The sequence below is a fragment of the Salmo salar genome, chromosome 13, assembly GCF_965601325.2.
Source record: "Salmo salar chromosome 13, fSalSal1, whole genome shotgun sequence".
NCBI lineage: Eukaryota > Metazoa > Chordata > Actinopteri > Salmoniformes > Salmonidae > Salmo > Salmo salar.
In genome coordinates this window covers 46,217,928-46,243,460 of record NC_138303.1, presented here as the reverse complement: position 1 = coordinate 46,243,460, position 25,533 = coordinate 46,217,928, and the positions used below count along the sequence as shown (strand labels likewise).

The window sequence follows — 25,533 nt, the reverse complement described above, 5'->3', positions numbered from 1 at the left end:
CCTGGCTGATGTTTTGGTCACTTTTGAATGCTGGCGGTGCTTTCACTCTAGTGGTAGCATGAGACGGAGTCTACAACCCACACAAGTGGCTCAGGTAGTGCAGCTCATCCAGGATGGCACATCAATGCGAGCTGTGGCAAGAAGGTTTGCTGTGTCTGTCAGCGTAGTGTCCAGAGCATGGAGGCGCTACCAGGAGACAGGCCAGTACATCAGGAGATGTGGAGGAGGCCGTAGAAGGGCAACAACCCAGCAGCAGGACCGCTACCTCCGCCTTTGTGCAAGGAGCAGCAGGAGGAGCACTGCCAGAGCCCTGCAAAATGACCTCCAGCAGGCCACAAATGTGCATGTGTCTGCTCAAACAGTCAGAAACAGACTCCATGAGGGTGGTATGAGGGCCCGACGTCCACAGGTGGGGGTTGTGCTTACAGCCCAACACCGTGCAGGACGTTTGGCATTTTCCAGAGAACACCAAGATTGGCAAATTCGCCACTGGCGCCCTGTGCTCTTCACAGATGAAAGCAGGTTCACACTGAGCACGTGACAGACATGACAGAGTCTGGAGATGCCGTGGAGAACGTTCTGCTGCCTGCAACATCCTCCAGTATGACCGGTTTGGCGGTGGGTCAGTCATGGTGTGGGGTGGCATTTCTTTCGGGGGGCCGCACAGCCCTCCTTGTGCTCGCCAGAGGTAGCCTGACTGCCATTAGGTACCGAGATGAGATCCTCAGACCCCTTGTGAGACCATATGCTGGTGCGGTTGGCCCTGGGTTCCTCCTAATGCAAGACAATGCTAGACCTCATGTGGCTGGAGTGTGTCAGCAGTTCCTGCAAGAGGAAGGCATTGATGCTATGGACTGGCCCGCCCGTTCCCCAGACCTGAATCCAATTGAGCACATCTGGGACATCATGTCTCGCTCTATCCACCAACGCCACGTTGCACCACAGACTGTCCAGGAGTTGGCGGATGCTTTAGTCCAGGTCTGGGAGGAGATCCCTCAGGAGACCATCCGCCACCTCATCAGGAGCATGCCCAGGCGTTGTAGGGAGGTCATACTGGCACGTGGAGGCCACACACCCTACTGAGCCTCATTTTGACTTGTTTTAAGGACATTACATCAAAGTTGGATCTGCCTGTAGTGTGGTTTTCCACTTTAATTTTGAGTGTGACTCCAAATCCAGACCTCCATGGGTTGATGAATTGGATTTCCATTGATTATTTTTGTGTGATTTTGTTGTCAGCACATTCAACTATGTAAAGAAAAAAGTGTTTAATAAGATTATTTATTTCATTCAGATCTAGGATGTGTTGTTTAAGTGTTCCCTTTATTTTTTTGAGCAGTATATTTAATCAATTTTTGAATAAAGCTGTAACGTAACAAAATGTGGAAAAGTCAAGGGGTATGAATACTTTCCGAATGCACTGTATATGCCACTTAGCAGATGCTTTTATCAAAAGCAACTTGCATGAAATCCCAGAGGGAATTGAACCCACAACTTTGGTACTCATTTACATTTACGTCATTTAGCAGACACTCTTATCCAGAGCGACTTACTGTAGTGAATGCATACATTTCATACATTTTTTTTTTGTCTTTTTATTTTGGTACTGGTCCCCCGTGGGAATCGAACCCACAACCCTGGCGTTGCAAACACCATGCTCTACCGACTGAGCCACACGGGACCACTCTTACCAATTCAGCCACACAGGACCTTTTTTGTCTTTCAAATATCAGTCCATGACCATTTCAACCAGAGCAAAGTATTACTTTTGTTTTCACTTACAGTTTTGTTTCCACACTTTTATACTATTAGCTGACCGCTATATATATATATATATATATATATATATATATATATATATATATATATATATATTTATTTGAGTATGACAGACTAAATGAAACATTTCTCTTGGTGTGTGTGTGTGTGTGTGTTTTAGGGCCTGGTTGCTTGCATGTTTTAACATGAGTCAGCCATAAACATGTGTCACCATTCCTGTGGCTCTGTATCAATGGGACTCAATCATTCACCTGTAAGTATGATACTGTACTTGTCAATGTGGAATTAGACATACGCACTGGTGACATCTTTGTCTACTACACACAGTGGCGATTTTAGCATGTAAATCTTGGTGGGGCAAAAAAAAAATTGTGGGATGCATGCCAGCAAAGCCACTAAACAACACAACACTAAACAATACTTTAATTGCACTATATCTCTGCTACACCTGGCTATTAGCGGAGCCTTGTCTAGCAGCGAAAAAGTTCATTCAGCCTCATTTACTGCCTTTTAAAAAAACATTGCTGATATGGCTGACTTGCTTAAACAAATATGGTTTCTACTGACAATTGAGATCTACAAATTATGGCATAAGAGGATGACAAGCGGATAAGAGGCAAGCCGTAATTTAGATTAAGACATTAATGAGCGAGCTAGGACGGACTATTTGTTCAGTACCTTTGAAATGTACATAGACAGAATTCAGAACATGGGCCGTTCTTACAGTGTGCTCCCTGTACACCAGGTCAGAACCGTAGTATAAATAAAGGGGGTATGAAAGCTCTTACAATATTCAATGATTACATTTCTCAAAAACAGGATATAGGCTACATGTGCACCACCAAGTCAGAACAGTAGGCGAAATTAAGAGGTGAAAATAGACCAAATTATTAGGGTGAGGCACATGGGCTACTAACAGCTTACTACACAACATACGCTTAGTATTACTTTCTTAGCTGCAGTATACATATCTCCCTGGCATATTACATAATTTATGCAGCAGCAGCATACAATACATTTTTGGACTCACCACTCATTGTTGAATTTGCGATTTCCAACTTGTTGTGTAATGTTTATGTCCAATGGCCGGTGAGCACTGATTTGTTTTATCTATATTTTCTCTTCATATGACCAGGATTAAAAAGGATTTGACAGTATATTGTCAATTTGATTCATGGTGATGACTGCTAGCTAAGATTTTGAAAGTATGATGTTGACATGATCAGTACAATCAAAGCTACACCCAAGGGGCTTGAAGTCTACCCTTAGACTTGGAGGTGACGTAGTGTCCCCATGAGTGATAGAACACTGAGCCAATCACGGCACAACGCTCCGTATTTTCTGCTGGCTTGCCCCACCACCACAGAAAGCACTGAGCTAGCCTGAAACACCTGCATTTTGGAGATGCCTTACTCAAGAAAACCAAAGAGATCATGTTTGTATGCGGCATTATAAACTCAATTATATATTTTTTTGTTTGCAAACTGATATCTGACATGTATTAATGCCAAAATAACATGCTAAACAGGCAATTGTTAATTATTTTTTTCAAAAAAGGGGGGGATTGACCCATGGATTATAAATGTTGGGATTGCAGTGGGAGGTATCGTTTTACTTGTTGTCATGATAATAGTCTACCGGCTTAAGGTAGAAGTGTCGTACCAGAGGGAGTATAGAAGGTTCCTGAAGGAAAAGGAAAATATCCGGTGGGAAGATATGAGTCGAAGAAAAGAGAGGCGAGAATTATAATATGCACTAGTCTGTCTAAAAATAGACATTTTCTGAACCTTTTGCTGAACCAAAAAAGTATGTTGATGGCTTGAACAGTGTTTTCTTCCTTGACTTTGACCCACACATGCTGTGTTTTATTACAGACTCGTGATAATCTTGATGAAACTATGGCGGAGAGTGAATAAACCACCTCTACCCTCTGTTCTATTGGCGAATGTACAATCACTGGAGAACAAACTAGACAAGCTCCATTCGAGCCTATCCTATCAACGGGACCTGAAAAACTGTAATATCCTATGCTTCACGGAGTCATGGCTGAACAAGGACATGGATAATATGAATCGAGCTGTTTTTTCTATACATCAGCAGGACAGAACCCCATTGTCTCTTAAACTCAAGGGCGGGAGTGTGTCTCTTTGGCAACCAGCTGTTGTTAACAATCTCTAATATTCAGGAAGTCTGGAGGTTCATGATAAGCTGTAGTTCATACTATTTACCAAGAGATTTGTCATCTATATTTTTCGTAGCTGTCTATTTAACACCACAAACCGATGCTGGCACTAAGACCACACTCAACGAGCTGTATAGGGCCATAAGCCAACAAGAAAATGCTCATCCAGAGGCAGCGCTCCAAGAGGCTAGGGGAGGGGACTCTACAGTGGCTTGCAAAAGATTCACCCCCTTGGCATTTTTCCTATTTTGTAGCCTTACAACCTGGAATTAAAATAGATTTTTTGGGGGTTTGTATAATTTGATTTACACAACATGCCTACTACTTTGAAGATGCAAAATATTTGTGAAACAAACAAGAAATAATACCAAAAAAAACAGAACTTGAGCGTGCATAACTATTCACCCCCCCAAAGTCAATACTTTGTAGAGCCACCAAAGTCTCGGGATATGTCTCTATACGCTTGGCACATCAAGACCACTTCGGGTTACCTTTCAACTGCATCCAACTCCTTTTCCCAACTACCCTGAAATCACATATGGGTCTGAAAAAAACTTTTCCCAAAAATGTCACTCCCACTGGACCAAATTAATCTTTACCATGACCATTGGAGCGAGGCTTTGGCTCTAATATCTTCACCACACCTACCACCTCCGGTAATTCTCCCTCATTCTCTTCCATTTCACCTCCAGAACTCGGTCTGGAGTACAGCTCACTCTGTACTTAACACCAATCTTCCTCAACACACCATATCACTTGTTGATGCTCGCTTCATCGAATTCAAACTCAACATCTGCTTTCTTTACGCTCTTTCTTCTTTTTCCACAGTACCTCCAATTTCCCCGGCGGCACGACCCAACCATAACCCAATATAAAGCGCATTCTTCGGATCTGACTCACTCTCATCCGCCATCTTCGACCACATGCCGCTTGGCTCGACTAAAAGTTATATCCACTGAAGTTCAACTTCATCAGAGTGACTTCCTTTCACTCACACTATATAAAGGCGATAATCATGATTCTATTGTTGATTATGGGTCCTCTCGAGGTCTCTTCATTGCCTTGCCACCCATGTAAACACCTGCTGACTTCCGTTAGTATGCATTGCGTGCATGTACTTCCATCATGTGCTCGTGCCATTTGGTCATTAGCAAACGTGTGTAGGCCTTCACAATGCATGCATACTAACTGAAGTCAGAAGGTATTTACATGGTTTGCGCAAGTGCCAGGTGATAGAAATTTCAACTTCAGTAGCAGCACCCTAAAAAGACAGGTAAACAATATTTTCCTGTGGATATTTGGTCTCAAATTTCACCCAACTGTAAAACCAACACACCAGACTACCGGGAAAGTAAATTCAAATGTAATTGTATTAAACATTTTGGCTTTAAAGAAAACTTTGACGATTTTGCAGTCATTCGTTTCAGGCTGTGTATATAGCCTACCAGAATCAGCCTGTCTGATTCATCAGCCTACCAATAGAGTAAAGTATAAAGGTTTAGAACAGGGCTCTTCAACCATGTTCCTGGAGAGATTACCCTCCTGTAGGTTTTCAATCCAACCCCAGTTGTAACTAACCTGATTCAGTTAATCAACAAGATAATTATTAGAATCAGATGCGCTAGATTACGGTTGGAGCGAAAACGTATAGGACGGTGTAACGTTAGCTCTCCATGGCCAAGGTTGGAGCCCTGGTTTAGAAACGCTATAAGCAAATAATTATCAAAAACTGCACCTCAGTTGCATTGGTAAGTATTGCCCTTCTTGGATCAAACGTACTAAAATATTTTACAATATATATACATTTTTTTTAAAGACATCCCTATCTGACCAAGCTGTTTGTTTTTAAGTTTGTCAACCGGAAACGGAAAGTACCACGAAAGTTTCAAAGGTCATTTCGAACTCGCAATGTGAGTTGGGACGGTGGCGGAATTAACTAATGTCTGCCTCTGCCTGCTCTTAGAAAGGTGCGTGCAGGGTGCGTGTCCCTAGTGTCCGCTTCGGTTGCCCGGGTAAGAATTCGCCTTTGACGCTTGTAAAAATGTGTGGGAATAAACATTAGTGACAAAGGTGGTATAAGTAGGTTCATGATCTGGCATAGTTTTCGTCTGTAGTATATTGTCGTGCGAGTTTGGTTCATACACGTTGATTCAACCCAGCTAGCTAAGTAGGATAGCTTACTTGCTAACCCTGTCTATTTAGTTAGGTTTAGGTGTTGGCTAAACAAGTCTAGCACGAGATAAGCAGACTGATTGTAGACAGTAAAACCAGTATTTTGAGAGATTAGGGGTGGCAAGCAGGCCGGGGGGTTGGGAGGAAAACGACGGGGGAGACGTGAGCCAGGAGCGGCCGATGAGTTCGGACCAGGGCGGAGAGCCGCGGCTGCTGCAGGAGGAGGGTGATCCGGGACCGAAGACCTGTGTGGAGGACGACACACCACTTGGGATCGGGGGAGGGTCAGGCGGCATGGTGAGTTGCGGCCTCTACTCTTACTAACTAGCTAAGCTAACGTCACCTAGCCAACACACCATCTCGTCCTAAGTCCCATTCCTACCACCATGATTTGTTGCCTGCCACTGCCTTTCCAAATAGGGTCATCATGCCTCAGTCATAGGCTCTTGAGGCCGATAATATTACCTACATTTGCCATGATTTCTGCTAACTACCAATCCGATTCAAATCGAGAACTGGGTTGAGGTTATTTATAGTTAACGTTAGCTAGGTATGTTGCCATATGTTTGGCTGAATTATTTATTTGCTGTCGTTCAATACGCCACACAGTTGGTTTGCTAGGGTAAATCAATGGAAAATATTGTTTGCAACGTTATCTTATTTTGCGTACAGAGTGATCATGAGTAATTAGTTAGCCAGCTAACGTTGGCTAACTAGCCAAGCGTTATCTGAAGCTTAGTGTAGCCATCTACTTTGGCAGCCATTTAATTTGCTAACCTAGCTAGCAGTAGCAGGCTAGGTAGCTAATTTTGGAGTTTGCCTAGTAATCATTATGCAGTGACAACTGTAATGCTATTTAGTAGACTATCGATTGGAGACGGCGGGCAGGCGCACGGATGCAGTCAAACTATGCAACCAAACCAGCAAGAAAATTCGCCGAATCAACGTTACCTAGCTAGCTAACATGCGTTGCAAATACACGGCCTATGCAGCACAGTCGGTGTCAGATGACTATATAGAAACTGGGGCTAAAGTAACGAGATGCAACCAGACAGCAGCAAGCTAACACTGCAAGTATGTTGCTACATATTAATTCGAGTTGTTTTGCTAGACAAAGGGACTGTCAGACGTATTGTGCACCGTGTAAGGTGTGCTCCTTAATATTTAAAATGATTTTGAAACCACAATGTATATTGAGATGTGACAGCTGCTCTTGCCAGGAGTAGCAGTTAGACTAGTACGAGAAGGGTGGATCATTTTGTAGCAGGTGGTGACTAGGTACGACCCCCCCAGTGGTAACGTTATGTGGCAGATTCTACTGCTTTTATCTAAAGCTAGCTCTGTGGACTCAAAGGTGAAACAAGATGACGACCCATATCAAATGCTTCATATGTATGTTAATGTTTAAGTACGTGCCTGGCATGGCCATTAATTAGCTAAGTATTTACTGATTCTGCTGTAGTTTGTCAAGCTATGGGCCGTAGTATATTTCTGTTTTCACAGTATTGTTTTTATTTGTGTCATTGTTGCTTTAATGTCCAACTTAGTAGCTGACATACTAAGTTGGACATATTTTGTCTGTCATATCCAGTAAACGTAACTGACAGCTCTGGGGCGGCATGTAGCCTAGCAGTTAATAGCATTGGCCCAGTAACCGAGCCGACAAGGTGGAAAATCCTTCGGTGTGCCTTTGAGCAAGGCACTTTACCATAATTGCTTCTGTTAGTCGCTCTGGATAAGAGCGTCTGCTGTATTACTAAAATGTAACGCTGGCTACACCTTTTTGGATTTGTGCCAAGCCTCTAAAGCCCATCCACACCCGATTTTAAAATGGTGTCATGTAACTGGGGATTGGGGATCCTCCCTAGACCGGACGAGATGCTCTTGTAAAGAATACTAATTTCCGAATTCCTATATTAGATTTTAGAACATGGGGGCGAGAGAAAGTGGCACATGCCTCAAGTATCCTCAGGAATGGTTAAGGGCTCAGTAGAAGGGGTAGCAGCAGCAACAAAATATCATTATATGTATCGCTTGTGTTTGAGATTGACAATGCTGCCTGCCAACAGCGATTCTGGGTTTGGGTTGGCGGTAAAAGCATACGGAAGAGAGCGCGCGCTCTGCGGAGACATGTCATGTGGGTCCATCTGCTAAGGATGTAGGTGGAGTTCAATGAGAACCGCATGTTGATTTTTTTTTAGAAAACAATCGACTTTACGCGTCGTCTTTTTTTTTAAAACTTATTAACTACTGTGGAGTAAAACATCTCAAGTTCTGCTTCTCACTCTTGTTCGCAATAGAAGCTCGTTGGCGTTTTAAACGTTTATCCACAAAGTACAACAAAATTGTTGTTCTCGAGGTAAGCAACTTTATTTGATACAATGTAGGCAACACAACAAGCTGGCGAGTTGCAAGTGACTAAGGTTAATAGTGGATGGGGACAGCGCGCCATGCTTGCTTTGGCATTCTTGATCAGTGGTTGTACTGAAAATAAAAATGTATAAATCGACCACGAATTAAATTTGGTTCCCAATAGCTTAGTTACCTACTTGTTTATGAATCTTTCTGTTTTCGGTTTTGTGTGGATGTTGTGCTCATGGAAACAAATGTAATACTTCATTGAGGCGTTTAATTTGTATCAAGATTGATGTTATATATTTTTTGTTAAATATTTCTCCTGAATATGTTTATTTCTATCGGATTTACATTAGGGGATTATCCAATGTTATTACAGGGTAATTACAATTCATGTTCACATTACATGGTACTTTCATGAACACTTAACTTCTGCATTGGACCTTTATCTCAATATCAAATCATTTCTGTACCTTACTGTGAATATTTTTAAATTAAAATGGTCAAATGGAAACAAATGTCTTCTTAGCAAAGTCATTTTTCTAGTGGTGGAAAAAGTACCCAATTGTCATACTTGAGTAACAGTAAAGATACCTTAATAGAAAATTACTCGAGTAAAAGTGAGTCACCCAGTAAAATAGTACTTGAGTAAAAGTCTAAAAATATTTGGTTTAAAATATACCTAAGTATCAAAATAAAATTGCTAAAAAATACTTAATTATCAAACGGAAATATAGGAGTCATTTCAAATTCCTTATGTTAAGCAAACCAGATGGCACCATTTTCATGTTTTTTATTCATTTACGGAGAACCAGCTGCACGCTCCAACACTTGGACATATTTACAAAGTATTTGTGTTTAGTGAGTCGGCCAGATCAGTAGGGATGACCAGTGATGTCCTCTTGATAAGTGTGTGGATTTGACAATTTTCTTGTCCTGCTAGCTATTCAAATGTAACCAGTACTTTTGGGTGTCATGGAAAAGGTATGGTGTAAAAAGTATATTTTCTTTAGGAATGTAGTGAAGTAAAAGTTGTCAATATAAAGTGAACTACAGATATCCCCAAAAACTACTTAAGTTCTTTACACCACTGAATTTTTTTTCAAGCAATAATTTAGCTCGGACTGAGAGTTTGGAGGTGAAACTGAAAACATTATGTTATTGAGAGAGATGTTTGGGACTCTCTTAATGGTGTATTAAATAATTTACAGCAGGCCAAAATTCCTCCCCACCATATCAGGCTCACCTTTCAAGTGGCCTTTTCAGTGTGGAATCACACTGAAAATCACAGGAAAATTAAGTGTTTGACTGCACAGGGCCGTTTTTAAAGATTCAAAAATAAACTGGGAGAACAATGTGGAGCACTGCCCCAGGACTGAGTCTGGGAAACCCTTACCTAAAACAAGTCTACCTAGTGTGAGAAGCACAGACGAGTATATTTTCTTGTCTTTTGAGTGGTTGTGTGCACAATCAAAATGCTGGGTGTAATTCCCTTGTTTTAGGATGGGCAAGAAAATTGCACTGTATTTGACATGGAAAGAAATAAAGACAGAGGTGGCCAGTATGATGGCACCAATTTTAATGAACTATTTGCAAATCATTTACCGAAATGCATAGAGCAGATCAGCCTAGAGTGACAATACATCAGGATGCGTTACCGCAACGCATTTCAACTTGAGTGTTCCTCAGGCAGCATGAAAAAGGGAGACAGAAGTATGTCAGGATTGGGATTAATTCCATTTTGATTCGGTCTGTTTAGAAAGTAAACTGAAGTTGCATAAATAAAATCAAAATGCTATTGTTTTTCAACCCTGAAGTGTATGCTACTGTACATTTTTAAAGTGCATTTCCTCTCCCCCTGTTCCAAGGTCACCTCCAAGGGTGCTGGTCTGAACCCCAATGCCAAGGTGTGGCAGGTGTCTGTGGCCCCCGCTGAGGTCCCTGCTGACGGCCCTGACGGAGCACAGTGGCCCCCGGCTGACGTCACTGAGGGTGAGAAACGACACTTAACAACATATAATAATGTATGTAGTTTAGCAGACTCTTTTAGCCAATGCACCTTAGAGTGAATTGAGTGCATACATTTTTTTTGATTGTATACATACCTAGCGCTATACCAACACTGTACAGTTTACAACCGGGTGAGGACAGACTCGGAATAACCTGTATGGGAGAGAGGGTACATTGGGTGTCATTTATAATCATTGATTGGCTATGCATAACACATTTCAGAACACATTTCCAGATCCTCAAAGCGCTTTTACATTGTAAGGAAAGCTCATCTTATCCACCACATCAATGAAATAACCCTTGTCTCTGATGGGCTATTATGGCTGACAACAGAAGGAACATACCACAACCTATGCTGTACTATACATGACATCAATGCCACATGTACTGAAATCTATAGGCCTATTGTTATTGAGAACTCTCTTTATAAAACTGTGGGGCCAAGAGGGTGCAGTGGCACAGCAGCAACAGACATAGCCAGTCAAAATATCCACATTAGCTTACAAAAATCTGTTAAATTTATCACAAAGTTATGAGTTTAACAATAAATTACGACCCCTGTTGCACTCTTTCTGTCCAAGTGCAGACATTTCGGCAGTGGAATTTCGAACAGGCTACTAATAGGTTTTTACAATTATCACACATACTATTAACTGAAGAGTCAAACAATAAATAACACCACGGATGTACCCTCTCTCCCATCCAGGTTATTCAGAGTCTGTGTCCTCCCCCGGTTGTAAACCGTACAGTGTTGGTTTCACTATCCTGGAGGACAGCAGCTCCTCGGCAGCATCCACAGCTGAGATCACTGTGAACGGCATGGATCCCCCAGACCTGGGCTTCACCCCCACTGAGACCACTACCGACACGTCAGGTATGTAGCACAATTAACTAAACGACACTACCCATAATGCACCATATACAATAAAGATGGTTAAGATTAGTGAATCATGGCCACAAGGCTGCATGTTTCTCACTGACAAATTATAACACTTTTACAGATGCATTATTGCGGCAGACCTCTTCCGGATGTCTTTTCGGACCTCATGGAGTTTTCTTACCTACCTTAGTACATGCTAATGAAACACATGTTGGTTTGCAGGGGAGACCAAGCTGACAGAGGAAAGGCCCCTCTCATCAGAGAACCTGAGAGACTCCCTCAAGAAAGAACTGGAGTTCTGCTTCTCAAGGTGAGTACACATGTTCTAGGTTAGGTCTTCTACCTCTAGGTGAGTGTAATTGTTCCTATGTTTGTAACTGGGGGATAGTGCCTGAACTTGTCCAATTAAAACACACTAGTTTTGTAGTTGCAAAAATGTTGCTACACTATGCCTTACTGAATGACCCATAGTCTGATGGGGCTTTGGCTATGTGATTATATATTAAGTTAATTCCTTAGGATAAATGTAAATGTTTGATAGCCATGTATGTTTTATGATAATAACCTTTGACCCTCATTTGTTGTCTAGGGAGAACCTGTCCAAGGACCTGTACCTGATGTCCCAGATGGACAGTGACCAGTTTGTCCCCATATGGACCATAGCCAGCATGGAGAGCATCAAGGCCCTCACTACTGACATGGAGCTCATCCTGGACATACTCCGATGTAAGGAATTTAACTTTTGTTTTATTTGTAATTTTTGCTACTTTTGTGGAACCATGTACCCTGGTCCCAAATCTGTTTGTGTTTTCTTGCCTACTCCTATGGTCAATGTGGGACGGCACAAACAGCTCTGTGACCAGTCTAGGAACAAGTGGACTTGTGATTGAATGGTATTGATTATTATTATTTTTAAATGTTACGCACCAATGGCAATACTTTTAGGACAATGATGGAGTGGTATAACCCATTCAATTATAGTTACTGTATGTACAGTACCAGTCAAAAGTTTGGACACCAACTCATTCCAGGGTTTTTATTTATTTTTACTATTTTCTACATTGTAGAATAATAGTGAAGACATCAACTATGAATTTGCACATATAGAATCATGTAGTAACCAAAAAAGTGTTAAAACAAGTCAAAATATATTTTAGATTCCTTAAAGTAGCCACCCTTTGCCTTGATGACAGCTTTTAACACTCTTGGCATTCTCTCAACCAATTTCACCTGGAATGCTTTTCCAACAGTCTTGAAGGAGTTCCCACATATGCTGAGCACTTGTTGGCTGCTTTTACTTCACGCTGCGCTCCAACTCATCCCAAACCATCTCAATTGGGTTGAGGTCAGGTGATTGGAGGCCAGATCATCTGATGCAGCACTCCATCACTCTCCTTCTTGGTCAAATAGGCCTTTCACAGCCAGGAAGTGTGTTGGGTCATTGTCCTGTTGAAAGACAAATCATAGTCCCACTTAGCGCAAACCAGATGGGATTGCGTTTCACTGCAGAATGCTGTGGTAGCCATGCTGGTTAACCTCTCTAGGGGGTGTGGGACGGTAGCATCCCACCTGGCCAACATCCAGTGAAATTGCAGAGCGCCAAATCCAAATTAAATTACTAAAAATATTTAGCTTTCATGAAATCACAAGTGCAATACATCAAAATAAAGCTTAACTTGTTGTTAATTCAGACGCTGTGTCAGATTTCAGAAAGGCCTTACGGCGAAAGCAAACCATGCGATTATCTGAGGACAGCGCTCGGCACACAAAACATTACATACAGTTACCAGCCAAGTAGATTAGTCACGAAAGTCAGAAATGGCAATAAAATGAATCACTTACCTTTGATGAGCTTCATATGGTTGCACTGACAAGACTCCCAGTTACACAATAAATGTTTGTTTTGTTCGATAAAGTCCCTTTTTATATCCAAAAACCTCAATTTTGTTGCCGCGTTTTGTTCAGTAATCCAATGGCTCAAATGCGGTCACAACAGGAAGACAAATTCCAAGTAGCATCCGTAAAGTTCGTAGAAACATGTCAAATGATGTTTATAATCAATCCTCAGGTTGTTTTTAGCCTTAATCGATAATATTTCAACCGGACAATAGCGTTGTCAATATAAAAGAAAAACAAGAAGGGTGCGCTCTCGGTTGCATGCAGGAAACGGCTCTGGGGACATTCCACTATCCACGCACTCAATGTGGTCATTCTCCCTCATTTTTCAGAATAAAAGTCTGAAATAATGTCTAAAGACTGTTCACAACTAGTGGAAGCCATAGGGAATGGAATCTGGTTCCTATCCCTTTAAATGGTGGATAGGCTTTCATTGGAAAAACAGCCATTTCAAAATAATGGCACTTCCTGGATGGATTTTTCTCAGGTTTTCACCTGCCATTTCAGTTCTGTTATACTCAGACTATTTTAAGTTTTATAAACTTTGGAGTGTTTTCTATCCAAATCTACTAATTATATGCATATCCTAGCTTCTGAGCCTGAGTAGCAGGCAGTTTACTTTGGGCATGCTTTTCATCCGGAGGTGAATATAGTGCCCCCTACCCTAGTGAGATTAAGTGTGCCTTGAATTCTAAATAAAACACTGAGTGTCAACAGCAAAGCACTCTCACACCTCCTCCATGCTTCACGTTGGGAACCACACATGCGGAGATCATCCGTTCACCTACTCTGCGTCTCACAAAGACATGGCGGTTGGAACCAAAAATCTCCAATTTGGGCTCATCAGACCAAAGGACAGTTTTCCACTGGTAGAGCTTTTTTTGCTGCAATTCGACCATGAAGGCCTGATTCACGCAGTCTCCTCTGAACAGTTGATGTTGAGATGTGTCTGTTAATTAAACTCTGATTTCTGAGGCTGGTAACTCTAATGAACTTATCCTCTGCAGCAGACGTACCTCTGGGTCTTCCTTTCGTGGGGTGGTCCTCATGAGGGCCAGTTAATTGAATTGAAATGCATTCCAGGTGACTACCTCATGAAGCTGGTTGAGAGAATGCCAAGCGTGTGCAAACTGTCATCAAGGCAAAGGGTGGCTACTTAGGAGAATCTCAAATATATTTTAATTTAACACTTGTTTTGGTTACTACATGATTCCACGTGTGTTCATAGTGTTGCTGTCTTCACTATTCTACAATGTAGAAAACAGTAAAAATAAAGTAAAATCCTTGAATGAGTAGGCGTCCAAACTTTTGACTGGTAATGTAGATGGATAGTGATGTAATTTCTGACCCTGTTTGTTCTTGTTCTCAGCCTCTCCAATGGTACAAGTGGATGAGAAAGGAGAGAAAGTGCGTCCTAATCACAAACGCTGCATCATCATCCTGAGGGAGGTTCCTGAGACAACACCTGTAGAGGTCAGACGACCGTGTTAAAACCAACATATTACCATGTTACAGCCATGGTTACATTACTCTTACAACAATTCTTTTAACCACTTTATAACCAATATGCAATCATGTTACAACAATATTTGTAGCCAGTGTTATTATTGTAAATGACAAGGTGAATTGCTAGTAGTACTCCTAAGTTACAATGCTGGCACATTTGCTGTATTTGAGCAGCAACTCGCCTACTCTTATATATATTTTTTCCCCTCAGGAAGTGGAGTCTCTCTTTAAAAATGACAACTGTCCAAAAGTGATTAGTGTGGAGTTTGCGCACAACAACAACTGGTACATCACATTCCAATCTGACACTGACGCTCAACAGGTAAGCCGGATCTGACTGGCGTATAAAGTAGTCTTCAGGCTTCTAATTCGTGTAATGGGCGTTAAGCAGGTATCAATCCCAATTTTGTTGAGAAGACCTATGGAATTTCTGCCTGTCTGTTGTCTTTCTCTCTGTTCAGGCACACGGATATCTAAGAGAAGAGGTGAAAACATTTCAGGGAAAACCTATCATGGTGAGTTACATAACACAATCAATCACATGTAATTTAAGAGTGTCACTTTCCTTTATTAATCTCTCTTCCCTTCGCAATCATATTGTGAAGCCAAAGACAAATTTCCACATTTTGTTTCGTTTCACAAGTTTTTTTTTAATTTATTTGATTCGATTTTTTTCTAACTTCCAGGCGAGGATAAAAGCCATCAACACGTTCTTTGCTAAGAATGGCTACCGTAGCATGGATAGCAGCATGTACACTGCCCAGACCCAGTCCCAGTACAATCCTAACCTGTACATGCAGCACGTGTACAGCCCTCAGCAGCAGTACCCTCTCTACGGCATCGTACCACAGACCTGGACACCCTCTCCTACACCCTACTTTGAGACTCCTCTGGTGAACATCAACACTCAATATATTATCTTTATGGTGTTAACTGTGGTATAAATGTATAATATTCAAATTATTTGGTAAGTTTCAGCGCACTATAAACTTTATCCTAGTAAATTGTGTCAACTGTAATTTCATTCGGTGAGTCTTATTGAGAAAATCCTAAAGAGATCTTCCTATTAATGAAATTGAGAATGACAAAATATTATAGATATTTCTTGTTCAACAGTGACCTGTATAAATGTGATTTGATTTGAAAGGTGGAAGCTTGTGTAATGAATAGTAACTCTCCTGCACTACACTGCGACTGACCATGTGCTTCCAATCCCGCTGTGTGTGTGTGTGTGTGTGTCTCGGGGTTGGGCTGATCAGACCAAAAGGAAAAATTAAGTTTAAGAATATTGACAATGAAGTATTCTTCCTCCTTTTCCCACATCTCCAGGCACCATTTCCCAACAGTGGCTTTGTGAATGGATTCAGTTCTACTGGACACTACAAAACTGCCAACAACTCCCTTAATATGACTCGGCCCTATAACAGAAACCGGTACGTTGAAAGTTGATCTTGTATTCTCTCTGAAGTGCCGTGAGTGGTTTCAAGTTGTCTTTCTGTGGGTGAAGATGCTTTGAACCCGTACATGCCAGTTTGTGGATAAACTAGAGTAAAATTTGTAAATACTTTGTGCCATTTTCTCCCTTCGTAGAATAAGGCTACAGCCGCACAGAAATTGTGTGGAAATTATGGATTGATCCAGTGGTTTTTCAATTTGAGATTATCCGTTCAAAAACGCACAATCGTTTCGCCTTTTTACTTATGCAGCTTGTCGGGAAAATGGTTTACTTGGATTGAACCTTTGACTGACAAAAACAGGCAATTTATGAATGCAAATACGAAGTATTATTTTTTTTGTCCATGCATCTCTGTGGCCGTAGCCTAATGGCATATATCCTTACATAAAACCACAGATTTTGCATTTCCATATTAATAGTGTGTGAGTTGTTGAATGAACCAGTCCAAGGTAAGGTTTTGAATTCACCACCTGTTCTCTTACTGTCTGTCCCCGCAGTGTACCCCTCTATTCAAGAAAGAATGTAATAAATGCCTTCAGGTACAGCCATTATACTGCATATCAGCTTCATCGCTTCCCCATCTCTTGCAATACCACTGACAGCTTTGTCAGTTCATAGCTGTTTATAACAGTTTAGGTACTACTACACTGTTGGAGCTAGGAACACAAGCGTTTCGCTACACCCGCAATAACGTCTGCTAAATATGCTACATCAAATTTGATTTTGATTTGAACAGTTTAGCATTATCCCATGTCTTACTATTCTAGTCTACAGCCAAATGACTAAATCTATAACTGGTCTTAGCTTTGACAGCCAGCGCATAACAGTTCAGCTAATACTTTCAACATTGACATATCGGATTTGTTAAGTCATTTGACAGCTTCGGTTTGCAAGATGTTTAGAAGAGTTAATAATTGGTGGAAAAAGTAATAATTAGTGGAGTAAAAGTAAAGATGGCTTAATAGAAAATGACTCAAGTTAGTGAGTCACCCAGTAAAATAGTACTTGAGTAAAAGACTAAAAGTATTTGGTTTTAAATATACTTGTGTCAAAAGTAAATGGCATTGCAAAAATGTACTTAAGTATCAAAAGTAAAGGTATAAACCATTTCAAATTCCTTATATTAAGCAAACCAGATGGCAAAATAAATGTATTGATGGATAGCCAGGGGCACACTCCAATACTCCAACAATTTACTGTTGTGTTCAGTAATGTGGTGTCGTAGCTCAGTTGAGTATTGAACACTGTTGCTTTAAGAATGTATCAGACACGTTGTATGTGAACGGAGGTGTGAGGATTGGATGAGTGAGTTTTGTGAGTTAACATTTTGATCTGAAGTAAAGAAGTTCAGTTTAATTGCACAGCAAGCCTCTGCATTTGTAACATTTACAAATTAATCATTTGTGTTTAGTGAGTCCTCCAGATCAGACGCAGCATGGATGTTCTCTTGATAAGTGTGTGAATTTTTCCTCTCAAAATGTTATGATTACTTTTGGATGTCAAGGACAATGTATATGGATGAAAAAGTACATTTTTCTTTAGGTATGTAGTGAAGTAAAAGTTGGCAAAAATATAAATAGTAAAGTACAGATATCCCAATAAACTACTTAAGTAGTACTTTAAAATATTTTTACTGAAGTACTTTACACCACTGTTTAATAACAGTTTTATAGGCTATAGCTCAGATAACAGTTCTAACTATGACTTGGCTCCTATCCACATTGATCTAGCTAGCTCTCCATTTTGTCATTTAACCATTTCTCTCATCCTGACTAACCATCCATTTTATTTCTTTTCATTTATCTCTTAGTTTCATTATAAATGTTTCCGTAGTACAGCTGTACTTTGGTAATGTAGTCATGCTACCAAATAAATGTCCTTTACTAAGAGGTGAGGGGAAATTCCTGTGACCTAATCTGTTTCATATGATGACTTTATAAATAAGACGGCTAGCTACTGTAATATGGAATGGAGATTTGGTCAGCCAAGAATGATTGACTGGTAACTTTTCCTTTGCGAACTGCCATTTCAACCTGAATAAGAAATAACCTTATTTTAGCTGGCGAATTGGTACGGATACCCACGTTAACTTTGCAGGGTATTTTTTTTTAAATTGAGAAATGCCTCCACCACTTAACAAATGCATGTATTTCTAAAGATGAGTATTGGGCAGACATAATGATTGGCTTATTCTATTGTACTCTTGTGTCATGTCACTGACACTGGTTGGACCTGATGACACATTGATGTGCATAGAGGGAATACAGTCTTTGGAGGGAATGGGTCTCTCTGTTTCTCCTCCTGTGCTCACACCTAACTGCTCCTCTCCCTCCAAAACCCTGAATCTCCGCACCTGTCCCGACAAGTGCAAAGATTAATATCTGAAGTTCTTTAAGCATGGGCTTGAAAAAAACAATGCATGAATTGAAAGGGGGTGGGGTGTTTGTAATACTCTTGCAAAGTTAATTTCAGCCGACACTTGTCTTAGTTTTCTTCGCACATCCGTTGCATGTTGGCGTATATATCATCAAATGTAGGCCTAGATGCTGCATGCTATTTGTATCCCCACCACGTCCCAGTTGTGCCAAGATTAGCCTCTGTAACCCTGGGTCGTATTTATTAGGGCACACGTGAAGCCCCAGTTGGGGAGACCAGGCGAAGTGGCCCCTGTTCCCCTGGAGAGCTTGACTGGCCTGAGGAGTCCCCAGCCCCCCACCACCGGCCCTGGACCTCTGCAGACCCAGACACCTCCAGACCTGAACTCAGCCTTCCCCCACATCTCCACCTCCTCGGACCTCAATGATGACGGAAGCATGGCTGGACGCGGAAGGTGAGCCTGACACTTATGAACTTTTTTGTTGTTTTCATAAAGGTCTCTCGGGGGGGCCTCCCGATTGGGGCAGCCGTTTAAGGCACTGCATCGCAACACTTGAGGCATCACTACAGACGCAGGTTCGATCCCAGGCTGTGTCACAGCCGGCCGTGACCGGAACACACATTTGGCCCAGCATCGTCTGGGTTAGGGGAGGGTTTGGCCGACCAGGATTTCCTTGTTCTATCGCGATCTAGCAACTCCTTGCTTGCAAGCTGACTTCGGTTGCCAGCTGGACAGTGTTTCCTCCAACACATTGGTTCTTCTGGGTTAAGCAAGCAGTGTGTTAAGAAGCAGTGCGGCTTGGCAGGGTCGTGTTTCGGAGGACGCATGGCTCTCGACCTTCACCTCTTGAGTCCATAGGGGAGCTGCAAAGACGGGACAGGACTAACTACCAATTTGGATATAACGAAAAAGGGGTAAAAGGAAAAAATGCATCTCTCTCAATCTGGTATTATGACAGAACACCGTGAGGTCCTCAGGGATGGTATTACCCCCCTAATGGAACAATGACATTCTGTTTTTGAAGTGGTGAATTCTTCCGGGTCATCTCAGACCTAGTGATGACAACTTGATGTGCAGGAGGGGAAAACAGGCTGTGGCGTGTGATTGGCTTTGGGTCTTTTCCATTCTCTCCTCCTTGTCCTCTACCTACGCTCCCCCTCGTCCTCTACCTACGCTCCCCCTCTCCCCTAAGCTATGATCCTTCACACCTGTCCCGATGAGCGCTAAGATTATGAGATCTGAAGGTCTGATATGGAGAATGTTAAGTCGGTTAACGGAACACTTGTGTACTAGTTTCTGAACCACTTCTAAAAACCTCTTCTGTCCTCGATTACAGAAGGACGACATACAGAGGCACAAGAAGGAGGAGAGAGGATGAGCGGATTACGGTACCGTTGCAAGACGAATGACAGTTACTATGTGGACTTAGTTGGCTTTTGCATAATAGATTTAATCTGGACCAAACCGGTTATCAACTCTGTCTTGCCTTGTTTTCCTTGCTTGCATGTCTTTTTTGTTTTTAAGCTTATTTTGTTAGTATGTACATTTGAGTTTGTATGGTGCCAAATGTAAGTGTTCTCTTTGTTTTCCCCCTCCAGAGGCCCATACCCCTGGCTGAGGTAAAGGTGCCAGTCCCTAAGTTTGACCTGGCCGCTACTAACTTCCCCCCGCTGCCGGGCTGTGTGGCCAGTACACAGGGAGAGCCCCTACTGGAGAACAGGATGTCAGACGTGGTGCGAGGACTGAACAAAGACAAGGTACAGACGGGATCCCAATGGTTAACGCCTTGCTACCACACTCCTATCACTTCATTTTGGGCAGAATCCTAACTTGAGATGCATACGATCAACTCAGACTTTTTGCGTAAATCACAAACTGGAGTTTCACATGCAGATCTCAAGTTAGTTTGGGTGTTGTTTTTTTGCTCATATGCTGACTTCAGTCTTACCTTACTCTCTACAGACGCCGGAACAAGCAAACAAGGAATCCAGCAAGGAAGTGGGTGCCGGACCTGTCCCAGCCCCGACCCCAGCCCCAGGACATGAGGAGGCAGTGTGTGTCTCTAATCTTGCTCAGCTTGCAGCCAAACCTGCTGCACTCCCCCACGGAAGCCCCATCCATGCACCTGCCCCCAGGTAAGGGAAAATAGGCTGAAGTCTGTGCATTCTTTTTCAGAGGGTTAGAGTGTAATATCACTCTTTGTGTATAGAGATTTGTCGGTTTACATTTTATTTAGCAGACGCTCTTATCCAGAGCGATTTACATTAGTGGGTGCATACATTTTTGTATGTTAGCTGGTAATTCTGCTCCTAGCAATTTCGTTGAAAGATTGATCACTGGCTAGCCTCAAGTCAATCAGATGTAAAGCTAATGTCACAGGTGAATTCTAGACTTGCCTTGTTAATATTAGTGATCTGCCAATAAAGTTGTACTGAATTGACTAGAATCGTCAATAGAGCTCAAAGAAGCATACCAAGGTCTGCCTCAGTCATAATGACATTAAAACTAACTGGGTTGAATGGGTCTTTCCTTTCCTTCCTGCTTTTTGTTCTTCTGTAGCGTACCCCATCAGGAGAAGAAGTGGGAGAAGGTGGAGAGGGTAGCAGAGCCCCCAGCCCCCAAAGTGACCCCACCCACACCTGCTCCCTGTGCGGCCAACCCATCCGGACTCCCCTCCACACAGCCAGCTATGCCTGGCCCCAAGCCTCAACCCAGCACAGTGTCCTCCACTCCAGCTACACCCAGCACCCCAGCCACCACCGCTACCCCTGCATCAGTGGTGAGGCACCAAAGATAATCCTGTACCTCTAATCTAGCCATTTAGAGATGATTGCTTTGTTTTACATTGGGATTGCTTCTTCATTTTATGAAACGTAATTGGTTTCCGTTCTCTACCTGAACTCTTAGATCTACATCTGTTCCTCTGAACTCATTGTTCCGTTTTTCTGATTCTTGTTCAGGAGCCCCGTAAGCTTAGCTATGCCGAGGTGTGCCAGCGAGCCCCCCCTCCGGCCCCCCCAGCCTCGGCCACCCCTTCCCCGCCAGCCCAGCCTCTGCGTGAGCTGCGCGTCAACAAGGTAGAGGAGCCAGGCTCCAGCTCCACCACCAGCTCAGGCGACCGCCCCAGGGGAGACCGGCAGGACAAAGCCCAGGATAGGGACGGTGGCTGGGAGTGCAAGGAGACCCGTCCCCGTGATCGGGACCATCGGGACCGGGACTCCCGGGATGGAGGCTACTACCGCAGCAACGGGCCCTCCAGACAGGGAGGCTACGGGGGCCTCAAGTTCCGTGAACAGAGACGGGGCTCCCAACCAGCCTGCCGCAGCTCCCCTCAAGGAGGCCCCCGACACACTGGCAAAGAGCAGAACATCCCCCCGGTATCGCCAAAGTAAAACTTCCGATATGAATAACGAAAACAAACAAAAGTATGAAATATATACGTGGATATAAATATATAAAAAATGAAATGCATATAAAAGCAACAATCTTAACGGTAGCCGCCTCCTCCTGTCTGCCTCCTGGAGCATTGTCCCAAAGAAAGAAAAAAAGCTTTGTGAAATGACAATGAAATGGAAGCCTGGGGACATCCAGGAGAAAGAGGGCAAAAAAGAAACTGAACTTTCACAGTGATTTTTAAAAAGGAAAAAGATCTCATTTAGGCCTCGTAAACAAATGTATTCACAGAATTTAAAATCAGTGATTTTAAAATCAATGTGCTCTCTTTGGAGGCTGTTTCATTTTCTTCTCTAACTGAGGAGAGGTGGGGCATTTGGGCCCTGTATTAAGGCCCTCTGCCATTTTTTATTTTAAAGAATAGATGTTGGTCTGCAAGAAACATATGCACTAAAGAAAAGAGCATACATGTCGTATACACATACAAAGATATCACTAACAACGCAGTGACGATGAGACATTTCTTTTTTTTTCTTGTGAGCGTAGGTTTGGCAAGGATGAATGACTAGATAAGCTGGGTTGATTAATTAAGATGTCTGTTAATGCATTGACTGCTGCTAAGCAAACAGATTGGGACAGAGTGCTACAGTTCAGTTTGCTGTTGCACTGAATTTCATGGAACGAACGAGCGGCTCATTGTGATTCTAACATTCTAGAATCGGAATCGATGACCTGAAATTAGGCCGTTAGAGATGATCCTCTGTTTATTCATTGAAAATAAAAAAGATATAATTTGAGGCTTGGTAATTATTGGCTCAACTATGTTATCTGTAAAAAGGTCAACAAAATTATCGGTAACAATCAAGCTACAGTTTTATGTCGGTGGTTTTTGCCCAGAGCTGGAAGGCTCTTGTTTGCGGAAGGAAGGGTGAATTATTATAATATTTTTTTTAAGCTGAAATCCACTCTGGGTAGGAGCAGCGCAACGCGCGGTCCGACTCGCAGATCGCAGTCTCCTGGTCCAATGCTGTTTATTTGAAGTTGTTTCATCTATTTTTATCTTCATTTCCTGATTTGTCTGGATTTCCCGTCTTCTAATGGATTCAGTTCATACATACTGATAATCAGTCAGGCTCTCTGTTTACAACTTACTATTCACAATGGGATTGTAGCTTAGTTAGGCTATTTTTATGGAAACCTAGGGAATAGATATGTTGATGTGGCCTGGGTGCCAGTCTGTTTCGGCTCTCTTGCCCTAACTCCTTATGTAATTGTCATGTTTGGCTTAACAATGACAGCAATGGTGTTGGCAAGGGCACGAACAGATCTGAGACCAGGCTAAGGTCGATGCAGTCAAACCTGACTGCCTGTGCTTAGGTTGATGAGTTGACTGGAATGGTCTTGGCAAGATCTTGTTGGTTTCTCCACATCAATGCAGTATATTCAGGTTTAGCAACACATTCTGTGTATTGTAAATATAAATAAATGATGGTATAGCAATATCATTCAGAAGTAGGCTGAATGCTGTTAGCTGAGAGTGATTTAGCTAGCTTATATAATACATTTGGCAGCAACGTAAAGGGGTTAAACGATAACAGACCATTTCTATGTGCTATGTGCCAGCTGCCTACGATCCTAGTTGACTTGGTAGGGTAAAAGCTTTGTGTGCGTCCCAAATGGCACCCTATTACCTATAAAGTGCACTACTTTTGACCAGGGCCCTGGTCAAATGTAGTGCATTATATAGGGAACACCGTGGCATTTGGGACGCACAAAGAGTTGAATCGCTCGGCAAGGTTTGCTAGGTAATGTAGTCCTTTGGGAAAACTTTGTCCCAGTTTAAACTGAACATTAGAGGTGTAGTTGCCTATGCTATATCATTATTAACCCTTCACTAGAGGTGTGTGCGGGAGAATGTATTTGTTCTAGTGCTGAACTTCCAGAGAAGGGGAGGCTGGCATTTGTCAGACTGGTATCTATCCACCACTGCAGATTTTGTGCTTTTTAGGGTGAGTTTGCTGTTTTCAAATTTGATAAAAACGAAGAACGAAATTTGACTTGGGTATTTGAAGTTTGAACTTACTGGACAACGTTATTTGCTTTTTACATTTTATTTATTTTAATCCTACTGTGCAACGCTTTTTCCAATCTTGGTAGGCTGGTTTCCCCAAAGTTGTGTGTGAAATCGCATTGGCAAAGAATCACACATTTGACATATTGTTTGAGATTTCAACTGAGAGAAATACTTGATGCATTGACTTGGGGTTTAGTAATGTAGTTATAAATGATTTAACCAATCACTGAGGCTTTTATTTTTTTTTTCATGAGTTTTGAGCAGCTAGTGATCTAGTGTAATGAAATAAATGCACTTGTTTAAAAAAAAAAAAAGAACATCTTACTGTTTAAGTAATGTGAAATCATTTTAGAAGCATATGGTAATGACATTGAGGCAGACAGGCTTGTGAAAATCTACAGGAATAGCTTTTTTTTTCTCATGCTTGGCATTTTCTTTTGTTCATTTTTGGTTTGGGGTAGCAACAAGGAAATATGGCAATGGATCAATTAAGTGTTTGAGACACTAAATTCTAAAACTCTGTATGAAATGTCATAAATAAATTATTTTGATTTGGCTTTTGAGTTCTGACCTTTTTTTGTTGTTTCAAAGTACACTGAACAGAAATATAAACGCAGAATGTAAAGTGTTGGTTTCATGAGCTGATAAATCCCAGAAATGTTCTATATGCACAAAAAGTGTGCGTTTCAAATTATGTGCACAGATTTATTTACATCCCTATCAGTGAGTTTCTCCTTTGACAATATAATCCTGACAGGTATGGCATATCACGAAGCTGATTAAACAGCATGATCATTACACAGGTGCACCTAGTGCGGGGGACAATAAGTCCACTTTAAAATGTGCCGTTTTGCCGCACAAAATGCTACTGATGTCTCAGGTTTTGAGGGGGCATGCTGACTGCAGGAATGTCCACCAGAGCTGTTGCCAGATAATTTAATGTTTATTTCTCTACCATAAGCTGCCTCCGTTTTAGAGAATTTGTCAGGAAGTCCAACTGGCCTCACAATCGCAGACCAGGTGGAACCACACCAGCCCAGGACCTCCACATCCGGCTTCTTTACCTGCGGGATCGTATGAGACCAGCCACCTGGACAGCTGATGAAACCGAGAATTTCTGTCTGTAATGCCCTTTTGTAGTGAACATTTTATTCTAAATGGCTCCCCAGTGGGTGGGCCTATGCCCTTCCAGGCCCATCCATGGCTGTGCCCCTGCCCAGTTGTGTGAAATACATAGATTAGGGCCTAATTAATTTATTTCAATTGATTTCCTTTTATGAATTGTAACTTGGGTTTATATACTGCAAAAAATAAAGGGAACACTAAAATAACACATCCTAGATCTGAATGAATGAAATAATCTTAATACTTTTTTCTTTACATAGTTGAATGTGCTGACAACAAAATCACACAAGAATAATCAATGGAAATCCAATTTATCAACCCATGGAGG

General features: G+C 42.0%; 1 protein-coding gene across 4 annotated transcripts; it reads left to right on the top strand.

The window, feature by feature from the left end:
* The first annotated feature begins 5,872 nt into the window (after window positions 1-5,872).
* Window positions 5,873-24,636, top strand: larp4aa (La ribonucleoprotein 4Aa). Of its 4 annotated transcripts, none has more exons than XM_014135731.3 (17): window positions 5,873-6,430; window positions 10,357-10,480; window positions 11,205-11,372; window positions 11,601-11,688; window positions 11,968-12,104; window positions 14,644-14,747; window positions 14,992-15,102; window positions 15,242-15,295; window positions 15,467-15,673; window positions 16,110-16,213; window positions 16,734-16,775; window positions 18,860-19,066; window positions 19,950-20,001; window positions 20,212-20,370; window positions 20,576-20,748; window positions 21,173-21,392; window positions 21,574-24,636. In XM_014135731.3, the coding sequence occupies exons 1-17, from the start codon at window positions 6,314-6,316 to the stop codon at window positions 22,003-22,005; spliced, it is 2,499 nt and encodes an 832-aa protein (XP_013991206.2). In that variant the 5' UTR covers window positions 5,873-6,313; the 3' UTR covers window positions 22,006-24,636. The 4 variants fall into 4 exon arrangements, with proteins under 4 accessions (XP_013991206.2, XP_013991208.2, XP_013991209.2 ...); XM_014135734.3 differs by lacking the exon at window positions 5,873-6,430 and adding an exon at window positions 7,052-7,207; XM_045693305.2 differs by lacking the exon at window positions 5,873-6,430 and adding an exon at window positions 8,279-8,492.
* The last annotated feature ends 897 nt before the right edge of the window (window positions 24,637-25,533 follow it).

Bases quoted from the DNA above. Each gene is read 5' to 3' on its own strand.
- larp4aa (XM_014135731.3), top strand. From the start codon at position 6,314: ATGAGTTCGGACCAGGGCGGAGAGCCGCGGCTGCTGCAGGAGGAGGGT. The intron at 15,674-16,109 runs GTGAACATCAAC...CCACATCTCCAG, and splicing joins CCTACTTTGAGACTCCTCTG to GCACCATTTCCCAACAGTGG. The intron at 20,002-20,211 runs GTACCGTTGCAA...TTCCCCCTCCAG, and splicing joins GAGAGGATGAGCGGATTACG to AGGCCCATACCCCTGGCTGA.